A 16,321-nucleotide genomic window follows, 5' to 3' on the forward strand; every position below is an offset into this window, starting at 1 on the left:
TGGAATACAGAAATCAGGACTTCTGGATACATTATGAGCCACATTTCTCTAAATCTTTTTATGAAAATTAATACTATTTTGGTAGTTTGTATGGTGGCTGCTGTTGGGTTAATGGGGCCGAGGTAACTGGTGTGAACCCAGTAAAGGCTGACTGGCTTCTCTTGATGACCGCTGACTAGGTAACCAGGTTATTTACAGATCAACCAGATTTTGCACATGCTCAAGTTATCATAGTTGATCAAAGATAGCAACATTTTCTCTCTTGAGGGCAGCACAAAGAGAAAAATAAAACTGAATAGGGGGCTTCCCTGGTGGCACAGTGGTTGAGAGTCCGCCTGCTGATGCAGAGGACATGGATTCGTGCCACGGTCCGGGAAGATCCCACATGCCGCGGAGCGGCTGGGCCCCTGAGCCATGGCCGCTGAGCCTGTGCGTCCGGAGCCTGTGCTCCGCAACGGCAGAGGCCACAACAGTGAGAGGCCCGCGTACCGCAAAAAAAAAAAATGAATAGGCATATGAGTAAAGTGTTAAAATATATCATAAACTGAAAAATGTTTGTGATAGTTGTGAAAAATATTTGTGAAAAATTTGAAAAATATTTTTCCAAAACACTTACAAGGAAAATGATACATGTGCATTTTTTGTGTCAAGGGAAGAGATACAAGATTGATTTTTGAGTTCATGTTTATAAGACTCAGCTTATCATTAATATACTTGCGAATGATTATTGGTTTACTGCTATTTTTCAACTCTTGATAGAAAATGTAATGTGGTTATCAGAGAATAAGACTAAATGAATGATTTAGAATACGTGACAGTGGAGTACCACAGGAACTAGGCATAAATGTTAACCCAGCTTTAGTCAACACTAACTCTGTCTGAACATCTGCTTCTGGCTTTCTGTTCTGAGCATTTGTGCAACAATTTCCAGGTATTACAGAACAGCCTCTGCTTTCCCTGTATTGCTATAGCTATGACTTTACAGAGGTAATAGACAAGAATTAACGTTGGCCGTGATGCGTAAGGTCTTGAAAACAGTTGTTTCATGTATTTTCTTCCACTTTTTAGTTGAATCAGTTCCTTTTTATTCCATCTTGGCCAGAAGCAGAAGTCCAACAAATGGCAATTTGACCAAATGTTTAACCACAAAGTAAGGGTCAAAAGTTTAAAAACACAAGGAAGGAAAGAAGGAAAACAAAGAAAGAAGTGTAAACAACTAAGGGGCTTGTTTTTCTTAGGTAGAAAGAAGTCCCAAGGTAGAAAGGACCAAGCTGGCCAGAGCAGTTCCATAACACCACTGGCCACTTCTATTACATGTCCATTGATTGGTAGTTGCAAACCCATTGCTTTATCTCCAGCATCATGTCTGCATTTCAAGAAGGTAGAGCAGAATTATGTCACATACCCATCCCTAGCTGCAAAATAATTTTTAAAGTAGGGGATGTCGCCACTCCAAAAAAACTGGGTTCTGAAAGTAAGAATGAATAGAAAAGATAATTGCAGTAGCATTTAGCAAGGTCTGCCACCACTACTTTTTGTCGCAAAGTATTTTTTGACTATGACAAAATATTCTTAATTTAGTTACTTGGGAGACAAAAGAAGGGTAGTGGTTACAACTAATAAGATCCAATTTCCAGTTTCCAATACTATATAGGCTATGTTAAGCAATTTAAGGTGATTGGATGAACTCTTAACAGAATTGTGTGTTTGTGTGTGTGTATTTATGTATTTACGTTGTGTACGTAGATACACACACACACACACACACACACACACACATATATAGCTATAGTTATAAAGTTGTGTTATGCCATTTAAGACATTTCAGGAGGTCTTTTAGGTAAGCCAAAAAATAGTTAATTCAATGAGGTGTAAGACAGACTGTATTTGTTAGTTTTTTAACATCCAAAAAACTTAATGTGAGGCAAGCTATTAATTCTTCCCAAAACTAAATAAATGCTTTACCACAGCAAATTTATTTTCTCTCATATTTCTGCAGAATTCTGCAGAAGTTTTTGACTCATAGTTTCAGGGTCTTGAGGATATTAGGGAAAATAACCTATTTTCTTGTGGCATTTTCTTATAATCCCTCATAAAATTAGCAAGTCACTGAACTTTGTTCATTCTCCTTCTATCATCTCCATTCATAATACTTAGCACTTTCTTGCCAGGCACTCACAAAACCCCAATGAATTAGGTACTATTATCTTCATTTCGCATCTTAAAAAATCTGTAAATTCAAATTTGCTTCTCAGAAATGTAAAGAATTAAATAGCACTGTCTAAACCTGTAACATTATCTGGTAAACAAGAGGTCTTTCATGGATACTATCCAGTTTAGTACTGAACAAAAATGGTGCTATAGGATTGCATTATGGGATGGATAAGGCAGCACAGCATTGGGGCTGAACATGGACTGGATTTGAATAACTCTGCTACGTATTAGTTGTATAATCCTGGGAAAATTACCTAACACATCTGTGCCTTAATTTCCCTATCTGAAAATGGGGTAAGAGGAACTACCCCTAAGTTTGTTAGAACAAAATTAATTAGTATTGTTAAAACATTTAGAACACTCCTGTACATAGTAAGCACTATTATCTATTGCTGAATAAGAAATAAATAAAAATTTAGTAAGCTTAAAACAACAAAAAATGTATTATCTCAGTTTCTGTGAATCGTGACTCTGGAACTGCTTAGCTCAGTGATTCGGGCTTAGGGTTTCTCATAAGATTACATTCAAATTTGAAGTATGGCGACATCATTTGAAGCCTTGAATACCAGGTGGAAGCATTTGAAGTCACATAAGAAGCTGCCTACCTCAATAGGGCACTGTGTATTTGTTAGTCAAGTGAAATAAATGTGGATGTATCACTATTATTTCCTCATATATTTTGAATCTCCGAGCAGCAGTAGTTAAAATAACTATGAAGGAATCACAGGAACTAGTGATTGGAGAGTCAAATCTACTGTTTTTATTTAAGGGCTCATTTGAAAAGACATTTATCAAATGAACTTAAAAAAAAATTGTATTGAGTTTCTTGCCCAAAGAATAAACTTTATTAGAGAATTATAAAGTATTAATCACCAACCAAAGGATTACAGTAGTCTATTATGCAGGATTATTAACTATCTAGATTAGTTTTGGCTCTGTTATAGTTGGAAGCCATGAACTGGTATTCAGAATTTTGAGTATACTGTTCATGATACAAGAAATGTCTCTTCTAAATTAGTCAAAGAAGAGACATTTCCTGTATCATGAACAGTATACTCAAAATTCTGAATACCAATTCATGGCTTCCGACTATAACAGAGCCAAAACTAATCTAGAAAAACAAATATCATATATCGCTTATATGTGGAATCCAGAAAAAGGATACAGATGAACGTATTTGCAGAGCAGAAATAGAGACACAGACGTAGAGAACAAACATATGGACACCAAGGCAGGAAGGAGCGGTGGATGAACTGGGAAATTGGGATTGACACATATACACTACTATGTATAAAACAGATAACTAATGAGAACCTACTGTACAGCACAGGGAACTCTACTTAATCCTCTGTGGTGACCTAAGTGGGAAGGAAATCCAAGTAAGAGGGGATATATGTATATGTATAGCTGATTCACTTCGCTGTACAGCAGAAACTAACACAACATTGTAAAGCAACTGTACTCCAATAAAAATTAATTAAAAAAAGAAAAGTAAGTAGAAAAGTAAGCAATTCCAGGGACATTCAGGATGTAGGGAATTAGGTAATAGCTGCTGAGGTCACGTGCCGTGAGTATCAGATCAGCTCTATTCCCGTTTCCTTTCTTATTTACATACCTCAAATATGTACTCTGGGCATAGTCCAGAATAGAAAATAAAGGACACAATTTAAAAAACAAACTGCAAAGTGGTATTTATTTACATTAAAATGTGAAATACCTGTATACACACAAATCTAAGAGGCACAATCTGTTATGCACAATAACTATGATCTTCAGAACATGTTATACACAACAGTATCTGCTGATACATAAGTGGTTCCAGTGAAAACAGTAAATACCAAAACATTCCTGACAAAATAAATTATTCATTCACATATTCTAATCATACAAGACAGTTAATATTTTAAAAGTTATGTACTTCAAAAAACACTAGCAAGATGTACAACCAAAATGTATTTTATGAAAAATGTCTTCAGATTATTATGCATAAATGATCCCTTTCAGAATGCATTTTTAACCTTTTAAATAAACTACATTGATTTCAAGACTATTTATATATAGCCCCCTAATATGATTGAAGACATTTTTTTTAAAGGTATAACTATACTAGAGAATAGTTATGCTTTTCTAATATGCTAAACTAATGTCCCCCAATTCCAACACTGCCTATTTTTCAGAAACAATCAAATTATTTAAATTCCAATTTTAGAGTATGAGATTAGCTGCCCTGTTTTGCAAATTGTTTCCTCTAAGGACTGTTAACAGATTGTCCTGAACTATCTCATATACTGGAAAAATTCAAGCTTTTTAAAAAAAAGTCTTAAAATGCTTTAGGTTAAAGCTGGTTACTATCTATGGAGATTTTGATAAATTGAACACTTTTCTCTTAAAGACCTTTGCAAAAAGATATTTTTCAATTTTAAAATCTAGTAAAGATTTTTATAAAGTCCAAAAGAACACTTGAATATTTTCAGAACGCAGTGAAGGATTCCTCTTTGGCATTTCTCCATTTAGTTCTAAAATAAAACATGTCAACATTTTATATTTTTCTATTTACCTACTACAGACATTTTCTGTACACAAAAGTATTTGATTGAAATTGTTTTAACAGCAATTTCATTGCTAAGAAATTTTTTTTTTTTAGGATCTGCAAAAAACACTCAGATTTTTACTATGAGAAGCAGAAATGTTTTGATGTTGCTGAAATGAGCTTGCTTATTTCTCTTTTTCAGTGGTTGGAACTTCAACATCCTTTCAAATTCAACAATGGATAAAGCAGACATATTTTATATTAGCAAAACTGCTGACCAGAGTTTAATTTTTGAATATCGATAGGAAGTAGCCTCTATTAAGGAAAAAGAAAATCTTCAAATAATATGGGCATCACATAAATAAAACTACTATATTTTCTTTCTTGGTTCCTGCATCTTTTCTAAAAGGAAACAAACCAAAACTACTACAAATACGGATTTGTGGACATTTTTTTCACATTGTCTTCCACATTAGATTTCCACATTATTTCCAGTATTCGCAAACTTTTTGCTCTCATCACACACTAACCTTAAGGCTAAAAACAGTCCAAGTCTGATTAGTTTTAAATGATGGTAGGAAACAATAACAAGGTTTTTACAAATGAGTACAATTTTCCTCATTCAAAACTAAATACGGGTAAAAATCTCAGTAAAACTGAATCAAATGCAAGCTAAATTCTCCAGGGCTTACTGAAAATAAACAATGAAACAAAAACAAAAACATAAAATAAATACTGTACCTAATTACTGCTGTTTATCAATGTCTACAAAGGTCTTAAATAACAAAACAAATTTATAGTAATGACGGCTTTATTGTGACATTAACACATTTTTAAAATGTAATCAATAATTCTCTATTGTTTTCAAACCATGCAGAATCATGGAAATCCAAGCAGAGAATGACACATAGCAGATGAAGGAACTAAAATATAAATCGGTAATGAGACATTTGAATAAATCTGTAGCTATTTTAGAAAGAGAATAAATTGATCCAATAAATATATTTTGAAAGTCTGGAGAACGCAGGTTATAGGAATAGGACACAAAATGGGATACTGAGTTTGTGAAAGTAATTTTGTTATATATGGCAGTTACTGAATATTATATATGCAGCTTATATTAATAACACTATCTCCCAGCCACTCTAAGTACCTGACATCAACACTGTCCTTCAAGTATAGTTCAAATTTAAGAGTTACATGTGATAACCAAGTAAATAAATTACCAGCTCCTGCTAATACAATTTAGTAAGAACTGGGAATCCTATAATTGGCACTAGGCAATGTTTATAGAAGACAGTTTTAAGTGCACATGGATATCTACTTCCAGAACGCAGAAAATACAGTCACCTATGCTCCTATAAGAGTTTTACCTCAATTCTTTCACTTTAGAAGTATTTGTTGAAATGGGATCTCTCCAAAATCAAGGATCAATCTGGCCACATTCAATTCTAAAACAAAATGTTCTGTAAAATTTCATATATATAAATGTTACCTTTTAGGTAAATGTGTGAGATATTTTAGAGACTTGATTTAGTGGACAGAGGTGGTCTGATAAATAGGAAGAGATCAGCAGACAAGATCTCAAATGACCATCCCTCCATAATTCAGTTGAAGTTGGTCTTTTGTAAATGCTTACTGGGAATTTCTAACGCACTGACTTGGAGAGGCCAAGAGCCTCCATCAATCCCTGCTTGGATTGCCACTCCTGTCACCACTGCCAAGTCAGGGTCTACAGACGTGTTGGGATCCTTTCCAAAGAACTCTTGAATGACTTGGCGGATTCGAGGAATTCGAGTTGAGCCCCCAACCAAAACCACCTCATCAATCTCAGTTTTTTCCAAGTGGCCTTCTTCTAACACTTGCTGAATGGGTACTAGTATTTTCTGGAAAAGATCTTCATTAAGGGTGTCGAAGAGCTTCCGTGATATTTCTGTTTCAAATAAAACCTGACTTTCTCCATTTTTCTTTTCAGGAAGGCTAGCTCCAAACATGCTGTTCACATGGGGGCTGTCTGCTGGGGAAAGTTCATCCTTTGGCAGTTCAGTGTCACTACTCTGAGGTTCCTTCCCGTCCTTTTTCTCCACCGTTAGTAATACCGACATCTGGGCAGTCTGATGAAGAGTCAGGTTTAATTTGACCATTTCTACAGCTTGTCTTAATCTGTGGATTTCCTCTTTCCTAGAGGGTAGGAAGCCATATGTTTGATAGATCTGTTTATATAAGTACTGAAGCAATCTTTGATTGAAGTCTTGTCCTCCAAGTTTATTGTTTCCTAAGTTAAAAATTAAAAAAGTTTATATTATATTTATGAATATATGTGTATGTGTGTACATATATACGTGTGTCTGTGTAGTATGTATGTATAAATGATATTCTGGGAATAATAAGTCCTTATTTAATGTATTAAGATTTTATTCATACAAAGACTGATTAAAAATAACTGGATTAAAATGATTTTAATTCAAATGTGTACTATTAAAATACAGTGCACATCCGGGTTTAAATGATGTAATAGGAAGTATCTCAGTGATATCAAATACTTTTGCAGAAAGTAAGAAATTGAGAACACTGACCGGCTTTTAAGTAGCAATTTAAAAACACTAAATGTCATTATTTTCAACAGAAGGAAGTCCTTCTTTTAATTAAGAAGTACCAGTAAGCATTTTCTTTTTTAAAAAATCCTTTTGTTTAAATGATTAAGGGCTGAAAAGTAGAAAAAATAATTTAATTAGGAAAAGAATAATGCAATATAAATGCTCACAACTGAACTTTGTTCTAAATGGAGTCCAGTTAGGCCACCTGTAACTTAAGCTCCACAGGCTTAATTCCTGAAACTAAATTAACCTTAAAAAAAAATTTAGAATGCAAAATACTATTATTAGATTTCCTAAAGATATCTATTTTGTGAAACAGATTATTAAATGAAATAAACTGATCATCCTTCATTTTAAAATAATTTCTTTCCTTCTGTTCCCTTTACCATGGAGGTGAAAACTACTGGCTCAGTTAGCTACAAATGGCAGTATATTTATTTGACTTACAGGATGTCCAGTTATTTTTTGAGACTTAACTTTTTGCTATAAATACAATAAGTGGTGGCATAAGATTACATGTACAGAAGATTACCAAAATGAACGCAAAGAATATGGAAAAATTTTTAAATGAACACTTTACACATTAGATATGTTAACGTGCCTCAATCTCTTTAACGCTCCCTCTATTTTTCTTACCAGACATCGCTCGGGTTAAAAACATTCCTCCTTGTTTATTCAGCAATGACACATCTAGAGTTCCTCCGCCCAAATCTATCACCAAGACGTGAAAGACATCAGCTTTGTGGAGACCATAGGCCATAGCTGCTGCTGTGGGTTCATTTATTACTCTTAAGATCTTCAGTCCTATAAAATTGGTTGGAGGGAAGAACAATCATGAGAGGACACTATTAAGAAATTTCTTCTCACTTAATCTTACAACACGTTAGTATCTTCTCTGATGTGAACTCCACTGAGTACACAGTCACAAACCCAATAAAAATAATGACATGGGATGGGTAAATATACGTTCTTCTAAATGGATGTCATTAAAATTATTCTAAAAGAAGATTATAGTATAAAGAAATAAAGGCCCAGATTCACGGAATACATCATTCTATTATTTATTAATACTTAATTTTTAAAAATCTCTCAGCCTCTTCTAATTTTCCTATTTTACTTGGGAATAAACTTAATAAGTTTATTATTATACTTAATAATAAACTTAAATAAGCAAATAAACTTTGGTCATTATGCACTGTAACAAACTGCTATAGAAATGAGGTAAGCTTAGTGTGCTCTTCTTTTAAAAATGACTTTTTGATAAAAAGAACACATGAATAAACAGAGAAGAAATGATAATAAAATGAAAAATCCAGATGATAGGCTCCAATAGCTACAATGACACTTTTAAAAAGTACTTAAGATGCAAGACCCTTGAATGCAAATCTGAAATATACAGCAAAATCTGACTTCAAGGTAAAGTTAAACAGTAAATGTGCAAGCAAAAGATCAGATTTCCTTGAGCAAAACTCCTGCTTTAAACTAACTGCCACACATAACGAGCGGCCGTGAAAGTAGCATGGCTTTATGTATCACGAGCCATAGAAACTAGTCAACCTCTGAAGAATTTATTCAAAGACCATAATACCTTCCCCTTAGCTCTCTGACTTCATCACTCACTCTGCTCTGGCCACACTGGCCAACTTCCTATCTTCTTATGTACCAGCAAATTCTCATTTTATGGCTGCTACACTGGCACTCTCTCTCCTACAACACAGTTCCTCCATATATCTGCTTGGTTCACAACCTTGCTTCCTTCAAATCTGCTTAAATGTCACTTTCTCAATGAGGTCTACCTGACCGCTCTCTTTAAAACCTGCAAATCCCCCTATTCTCTGATCACCCACCCTCTCCTCTTATCCTGTCTTTTTTTCTACGGCAAGGTACTTTCTGACATACATTGTATCAAGGCTCTCAACCAGAGGTCATTTTGTTCCTCTGGGGACAATTGGCATTATCTGGAGACATAAAATTATCACTACTTGGTGGGGAGAGTTCCACTACCTTTGAGTGTGTACAGGCTAGGGGTGCTTCAAAATGCCCTATAATACACAGGACAGTTCCCCACAGCAAAGAATAATCCAGCCCCAAATGTTAATAATGCTAAGTAAGAAATGCCATAATATACTTATCTTCAAGGCTGATTTTCTGTTCCCTCCAACAGAATACAAGCTCCATGAGAAAATGGATTTATCTGTTTTGTTTACCTAGGCACTTAATACTTGCTGAATGGTGTTGAATGAATTTTCTCCCACCTCAGATTTTTAAAAAACATTATATTATATTCATCTTAACATTAAAAGAATTTTAGAAGAAAAAATTCCTCATTGCTAATGTGTGTCCATGTTCTTTCTTAGCCTTTCTCATATGCCTGATAGGCTGCTGTCATAATATATACATTTTACATTGCACCATGGGGCTTTCTAAATTGTTTGTAAACCTGTATAAAAATCCATCTGATTTATCTACCATATAGTTTGTCTAGGTGCCTAGTTAGGTGGTTTGCAAATGACACACATTACTATAGATTTTCAGCCTAACAAAATTTTGAGCAAAATGTAACTCAGGCAAGTGATATTACCTGCAAGGTTAGCAGCTTGAATTGTTGAATTTCTCTGTTTTAGATCAAATTCTGCTGGTACAGAAATAACAGCATTGGCAACTGGCATTCCAAGATATTCCTCTGCCATTTCCTTTAATTTCAACAACAGTCTAGAGCCAACATATTCTGGGGAAACGGTGATCGTCTCATTACTTGTCACAGAAAACTCAACCATTCCATTTTTGTTTAAAACCTGTGAATAAGATTTGCAAAGATAAAAAAATATATATATAAAACTGTGTGTGTATATATCTACATATACATACATACACATACACTAACACACATACATATGGAATGTATTCAATCAAAACTTACCTTTAAAGGGTCACAAAATTCATTTGTTATCTAGCAAGTGCATTTACTAAGATTAGAAGTTATTAAAAGTCATACTTTAAAAGCTATAAAATGAATCCACTCCACAGTTCTCAATAAGAGCAGAAAAATAAAATTCATTACTAAGCATATAATTGAAACATAGAAGATTCTCCATATATATCTGTTAAATGAAAGAAAAGATGAATGATAAAATAGAAGGAATAACAGTGGCTAAGTCATGTTTGTGACTCAAGATCTTCTTTTTTAAAAAATTAATTTATTTCCAAAAGTAATAGATAATTGAAAGAATGTTCTGGTACATATTAACAAGAATAATTTTAGTACTTCGATATGTTCTTATCTAAGAATCAATATCACTCACATTCTTGTTTCCACGGAAACATGTATTAGCATCTTTTTCCTGCTAATGTAGTTGTACATTTGTACATTTAAAAAATTAGACTAATTCTAAAACATACTAGTTTCACCAATAGTTTGTATTAACATCAATAGTAAAAGAGAATTAGTCTGTTCTAAGAAATTATAAGAAGTTTACCCCAATCATTCAAGACTACATAATTAGTTTTCAATTAAGAAAATCTGACCTTCCAAAAAGTATTTTACCTGCCTGGGGAAAACAAAAACAAGCTATGAACACTTAAAATAAGGTCCTTAAAATAAGACCCAAATATACCAGTACCTTCAGAGTGATCATGAAACAGAAACAACAAAAAAACATGATCACTTAGAAACTTAAAACAAACAAAAAAACCTTTAAAATAACTCTTGGATCAATAAGTAATGTACCCAAAGCTGTAATTTAGAGGAAACTGTATAGCTTTATATGATTTTATCATTACATAAGAAAAATTACAAATTAGTAAAGGGTCTTAAGAAAGAAGCTAAAAGAAAACAAAGAAGTAAACCTAAGAAATGCCTGGAGAGATTGTTTTTTTGCTCCTTTGAAAATGAATAAAAATTTGAGAATTTTTATGATGCGTTAATCAATAAGCAGCACTGATACCACTATTTTAAAATCTATTTATTTAGAATCTCACTTCATAATTAACCAAAAGGGTGGGGGGAACCCTACATGGAATAAACATTTAAATGTTTAAAAGAAAAAAAAACCCAGCAAAACCTAAACCTACAAATACTTATATAAAAGCATTAGAAAAAAAGTACAAGTGGATAGGATGGGAAAGGCCACCGTAAGCATGGTAAGAGTCCAAAAACATTTTTAAAAAATTATTAAGAGATGATTTTACCACATAAAAATTTAACAGTCTTGACAGTTCAAAAATAAAATTATACGTCAGTTTTATTAAAAAAAAAGGAAAAAATACTGAAAACACATCACAAAGGTATTTTATAGTCATTAAGGGAATGATAAACACCCCAAAAGAAAACAGGACAAAGGGTAAGAAGTGGATCACTAAAGAAAATGAAAATGCCAATAAACACATTTTTAAAAGTCTGACCTCAACAGAAATCACAGGAATGCAAATTAATACAAGATACCATTTTTTATTTATCTATTGGCAAAGATTGAAAAACAATAACTAGTGAAGATACAGGCAGTCTAAAAAATAGGTAAGGGCACATAAACTTTTCGGTGCACAATCTGGCAATACAAATCAAAACACTTAAAAACATGCAATCATTTGGCCTATCAATTCCAGTTCTTGAATTCAAATTTAGGAAATTATCAGAGAAGTGTAAAAACACACATGTACAAGGATATTCACTGAAGCTCCAACAATAGTGGAAAACCAGGGAAAAAAATAAAACTTACACTGACAGAGACTGGACAATTAATTGGCGGAACAGTCGTTTCACAAAACCATGAAAGATAATGATGTGAGCCCACTGACTAACTGTCCATGATATATTGATGAGTTTCAAACAAGTCATTACACAGCATGCCTAGTATGATCTCTTTTTATGAATATAAATATGTATACACACAAACACAGGAAGAATATCTATTTATCCATCCACTCATCTATAGGTACTGGGGCTTCATTAGCCTCCGGCTACAATGAAAGAGCTGTGCAGACATTCTGAGGATAGCAGAGTGAGGAGATGGTAATGTCCTAAGTCCTCAGTAATACTGCGGGACCACTGAATTAGCTAACCCTGGAGCTGCTGTGGGATTGTTTGTTATATGAGATAATATAACTTCCAGGCAAACTGAGTCTGTTGAAATAGAATGTTTTGTAACTTGAAGCCAAAGCAGTAATTGAAACAGTATGCTGAACTTAAGTTAAAATAGATTTTGGCTTCACTTACCTTAAATGGGTATCTGCCAATTTCAGCTTCTAGCTCTTCTGGGGTAAAAATCTTGCCTATGAATCTTTTAGCGTCATATATTGTGTTCTGAGGATTTGAGTCCGCCAGCTCTAAGCTTTCATACCCCACATAAACATCGTTGTCAGTAAAGGACACCATGCTGGGTAGGCTGACGTGCCCATTTTCATCTGGAATGACCTTTACTTTTCCTGTTCCAGGAAAAAACACCCCAACTGAACAGTAGGTAGTGCCAAGGTCAATTCCAATCACCTTAGGAGTAGGCAGTGGTAAATACTGTTGCGCGAAATAGCCAGCCAACAGGAGAGTCAGAACAGCTGATCCTGAAATACAGGCAAATTACAAGTTGCGTCTTATCAAACTAGTACAGTGTGCAAAATTACAACAGTAAAATCCCTTTACTATCACGCTTCCATACTAGACTAAAAATACTGTCCAAATATTTTCTTTTATAGTACTCACGATAACATTTCTCAAACATCAAGTTTTTCATAATGCAAACTGACTATAATACAATTAAAATGAAGTAACAACAAAAACAAACAAACAAAAAACCCCCTGTATGTTTGTGTGCTTCACTTATGGGTGAGTAAAGGAATAAAAAATAAAAACATTTCGATAATAATTGTGCTAATGCTGACAGGAGAAGTCATTCATCTGGAGCAAAAGCTAGAATATAATCCAATTCTTGATCAAATGATATTTAGATTTTATAGTTTTATAATTAGCTTTAGATATCATTATTAAAAAGAAACTAGCATTAAAATTTCCACAGCAAAAGCTCTGTTATTGTAAACGTGAAACTCTTTATATCCCCTCTCTTTTTTCCTTTCAAAAGGATGAAATGGATAAACTGGATTAAAATAATTTTGGAAATTGCTTAGATATTTTTAAACGGTCACTTCATAACAGAACATAGTTAACTTTTTCTGTATTAAATACGAGTCGAGGACATCTTGCAGAGGTGATATTTCGGAGAAGAATTAAGAGTGTGTAACCCTGATGATAACATAAATGGAAGCTCTTAGAAGTCAGGTTTTAGTCACGCTGTATTCCCTGCACCAATGGTTCCCAGCCAGTAGAAGACTGTTCAATAAATATTAATTGCTGAAAAAGCCAAATACGAACAAACGCCACGCAGACTGTAAACATAAGTGATGGAGAAAGAAGTCAATTCGTATTTACAGCTAACCTGTTATTTGGTTTCAGGAGGCTGTGCTATACACCTGTGTCCATCCACGTTACATACAACTCAAAACACCAATTTGTAGGAGTCGGCTTTACTAATTATTAGGTCATCCTCATCAACACATAATGAAATGACATCAGGTGCCAATCCCACCTTCCTCTTGCCCCTACGTACACATTTTCGGAAGCATTTCATCACCTTCTCCTCCGGAGAGGGTAATCCCTACCCGGATTGGTGGAAAGAACACTGGACTATACATCAAAGAGGTATCTGACTCTCTCAAAATCCAGCATCCCATGAGTCTACAGCTCGGGATGCTGCTGCTGTTCCTCTCCCTTCCTCCACAAAGGGGTCTAGGGATCTAGGAGATGCACATTCTGGCAGCTTCTCAAAGGCCCCAATTCAACCAACGATTCAAAAATCGACGTTGCGTAGGAAAGAACCCTTCCCGAGGCCCAACGTCCCTGGGATGTATGCAGAGGTCGCCGCCGGCCTTACCCGGGCCTACTGCGGCTCGGGCCTTCCTAGAGGCGACCCCCCAACCCGGCGTCACGAACAGCCCCAAACCGCCTCTGAGTCACCTTTCTGGCGCCCTACCCGCTGCGTCAGCGGGATCCAGCAGATGCAACAACGACCCCAACACCCCGGCCTCCCTCAACCGCTCAGGTGCCCGCAACAGCGCAAAGGACCCTCCTGATCACTGACCTAAGATCGTCATCTCTCCGGCCATCACAGTCCCGCCGAAGAGGCTTAGGATGACTGTACCGGACGTGAGGCACCGCCCCCACGCCGCCCGGCAGCCCCGCGCTCCTCTGGGAAATGTAGTCCTGTTGCTCTGACGCGGCCCGAGAAGCTACATCTCGGACCAGAGAAAGGACTTCCTTTACCGTGAGGACGCGGGCATGAGGGCCCCCATTCAACCGCTGCCAGGGGCGCCCGAGCCGCCCTCCCACGCAACGGACTACAGAGCCAATTAGGCTGGGGTGGAGGAGCGCTAACAAGAGGGACTGGAGTTTCTAACCAAACCTGTAGCGCCTGGAGCCAACTTGAGGTAAAAACAGTGTTTTTAGCACCGCCTCGCCGCTTTGCCTTCTGGGAAGTATAGTTACGGCCTGACCCATTCGCCTGAGGGACAGTGAGCACCATTAGGTTATTGCGTTTTAGGGTGATGTCCCTAACCAGGCCCAGGATCCAGCGTTTGTTATTTCGTTCTTTCTACCTTTTAAAGCGTTCTCGTTTGCCTGCGATCTGGATTCCAGATTGCGGGGGAGGGGGGGGTTGTCCCAAACATTCCCCCCGCCCCCGCCCCTCGCTCCAGCATCCCTAGAAGAGCCCCTGCCACAGTGCGGGCGTTAGAGGGAGGCAGGGGCTGGCGACCCTGGAACTTGGATACGATCCTCACTCCTGTGCTTTCGTTTTGGAAAAAAGGAATTCGAGGAATCCTCAGTTAATGCGATTTATCCAAAGGAGCAGGGACACATTTTCCTCTATTGCTAACACTGAAGAGGGCCGTTGAAAAGAAAAACGTAAACGAAATACCTTAACTTTCTCTTGAATTAAGTTATAAGTGTCAGGAATTGTTTTCATGCACAAATCACTTAACATGCAATGGCCATTTAGGACACTTGTGAACTGTTTTTCTGGTTCTAGTCTTAAATAGACCCGAGTTTTCTCGCTTCCTGGTCCCTAGTGTACTTTATGTGTGCTCTCCACTTTCGTGTATATTTTAAATGTGTCATAATGTAAAGAATAAAAAGCATGTGTGCCTATAGTGAATAGTGTTCACTACCATTTCCTTATGAAGAATGCATAATTCAAACACTCAGTTCCTGAATATTACTGGGTATAATGATCATGTTAACATTTATTGAGCACAGTGTTAGCCACTAGTAACAACCAGAAGGAGAGACAGAAGATAAACACATAAATGTAATTTATTATGGTGTGTAACATAATTGCAGTATGGCCATAGGGCAGAAACAGGATTGAATAAAGGCTGTATAATTTTACCTTGAAGAGACGACTTGGTGGAAGATAATACGTCTAAGTAGTACTTTGAAGAGTAAAAGGGAGCCACGAGATGGGTTGATGGGATAATAAGAAGCAGTTGGCTGGAGGTGTTCTAGGAAGAGGGAACTGAATTACCAAGAGTGTGGAGCAGAAGGCAATCTCATAGAAGGCTGCTGGATCATAAAGCGTGAGGTGGAAGTTTCAGAGATAGAACTAGAGGTGTAAACCAAATCAGGAGGATTAGTCATTTGTGGCAGGCACTGGTCATTGCCATTCTCCTTGCCACCCACCCCTTCCTCCTTGCTAATAGGAACAAAAATTACTGGTAAGACTATCCCAGTTGTTTCTCAGGGGTATAGTAATGTTATTAAGAACAGAAAACACCGGAGTTGGGAAATAAGGATGAGGGCAGGGATATGGAAAGAAATGTGGATATACTGATTTCTTCATTTTTCCTAGCAGGGAGTTAATAGGTATTATGTAGAATGGCGAATTTCAGAAATAGAAACATAAGTAGATCATTTAAGTTTATGAAGGCAACTTCCTGAAGG

At 36.1% G+C, this 16,321-nt stretch overlaps 1 protein-coding gene and 1 long non-coding RNA gene across 4 annotated transcripts in view; one reads left to right on the plus strand and one right to left on the minus strand.

Moving 5' to 3' along the window:
• Positions 1-3,879: 3,879 nt before the first annotated feature.
• HSPA13 (heat shock protein family A (Hsp70) member 13) lies at positions 3,880-14,595 on the minus strand. The gene is made up of 5 exons (XM_019923146.3): positions 14,466-14,595; positions 12,554-12,894; positions 9,923-10,136; positions 7,978-8,145; positions 3,880-7,019 (listed from the first exon to the last, which is right to left on the minus strand). The coding sequence occupies exons 1-5, from the start codon at positions 14,488-14,490 to the stop codon at positions 6,352-6,354; spliced, it is 1,416 nt and encodes a 471-aa protein (XP_019778705.1). The 5' UTR covers positions 14,491-14,595; the 3' UTR covers positions 3,880-6,351.
• Positions 14,596-14,625: 30 nt separating this feature from the next.
• LOC117312180 (uncharacterized) overlaps positions 14,626-16,321 on the plus strand; it is a 105,335-nt gene continuing 103,639 nt past the window's right edge. For 2 of the 3 annotated variants that reach the window (XR_012331566.1, XR_004526436.2), the window contains exon 1: positions 14,634-14,811. This is a non-coding gene — a long non-coding RNA (uncharacterized lncRNA). Of the gene's footprint in view, positions 14,812-16,321 lie in introns of all 3 variants that reach the window. The other variant, XR_012331565.1, reaches the window with a different exon arrangement.

The sequence above is a fragment of the Tursiops truncatus genome, chromosome 4 (genome assembly GCF_011762595.2).
Source record: "Tursiops truncatus isolate mTurTru1 chromosome 4, mTurTru1.mat.Y, whole genome shotgun sequence".
NCBI classification, from domain to species: domain Eukaryota; kingdom Metazoa; phylum Chordata; class Mammalia; order Artiodactyla; family Delphinidae; genus Tursiops; species Tursiops truncatus.

Coding starts and splice junctions, on each gene's coding strand:
- HSPA13 (XM_019923146.3), bottom strand. CDS start 14,490: ATGGCCGGAGAGATGACGATCTTAG. Junction 10,137..12,553: donor TTGGCAGATACCCATTTAAG/GTAAGTGAAGCC, acceptor TCTTATTCACAG/GTTTTAAACAAAAATGGAAT. Junction 7,020..7,977: donor TTTAACCCGAGCGATGTCTG/GTAAGAAAAATA, acceptor TTTTTAACTTAG/GAAACAATAAACTTGGAGGA.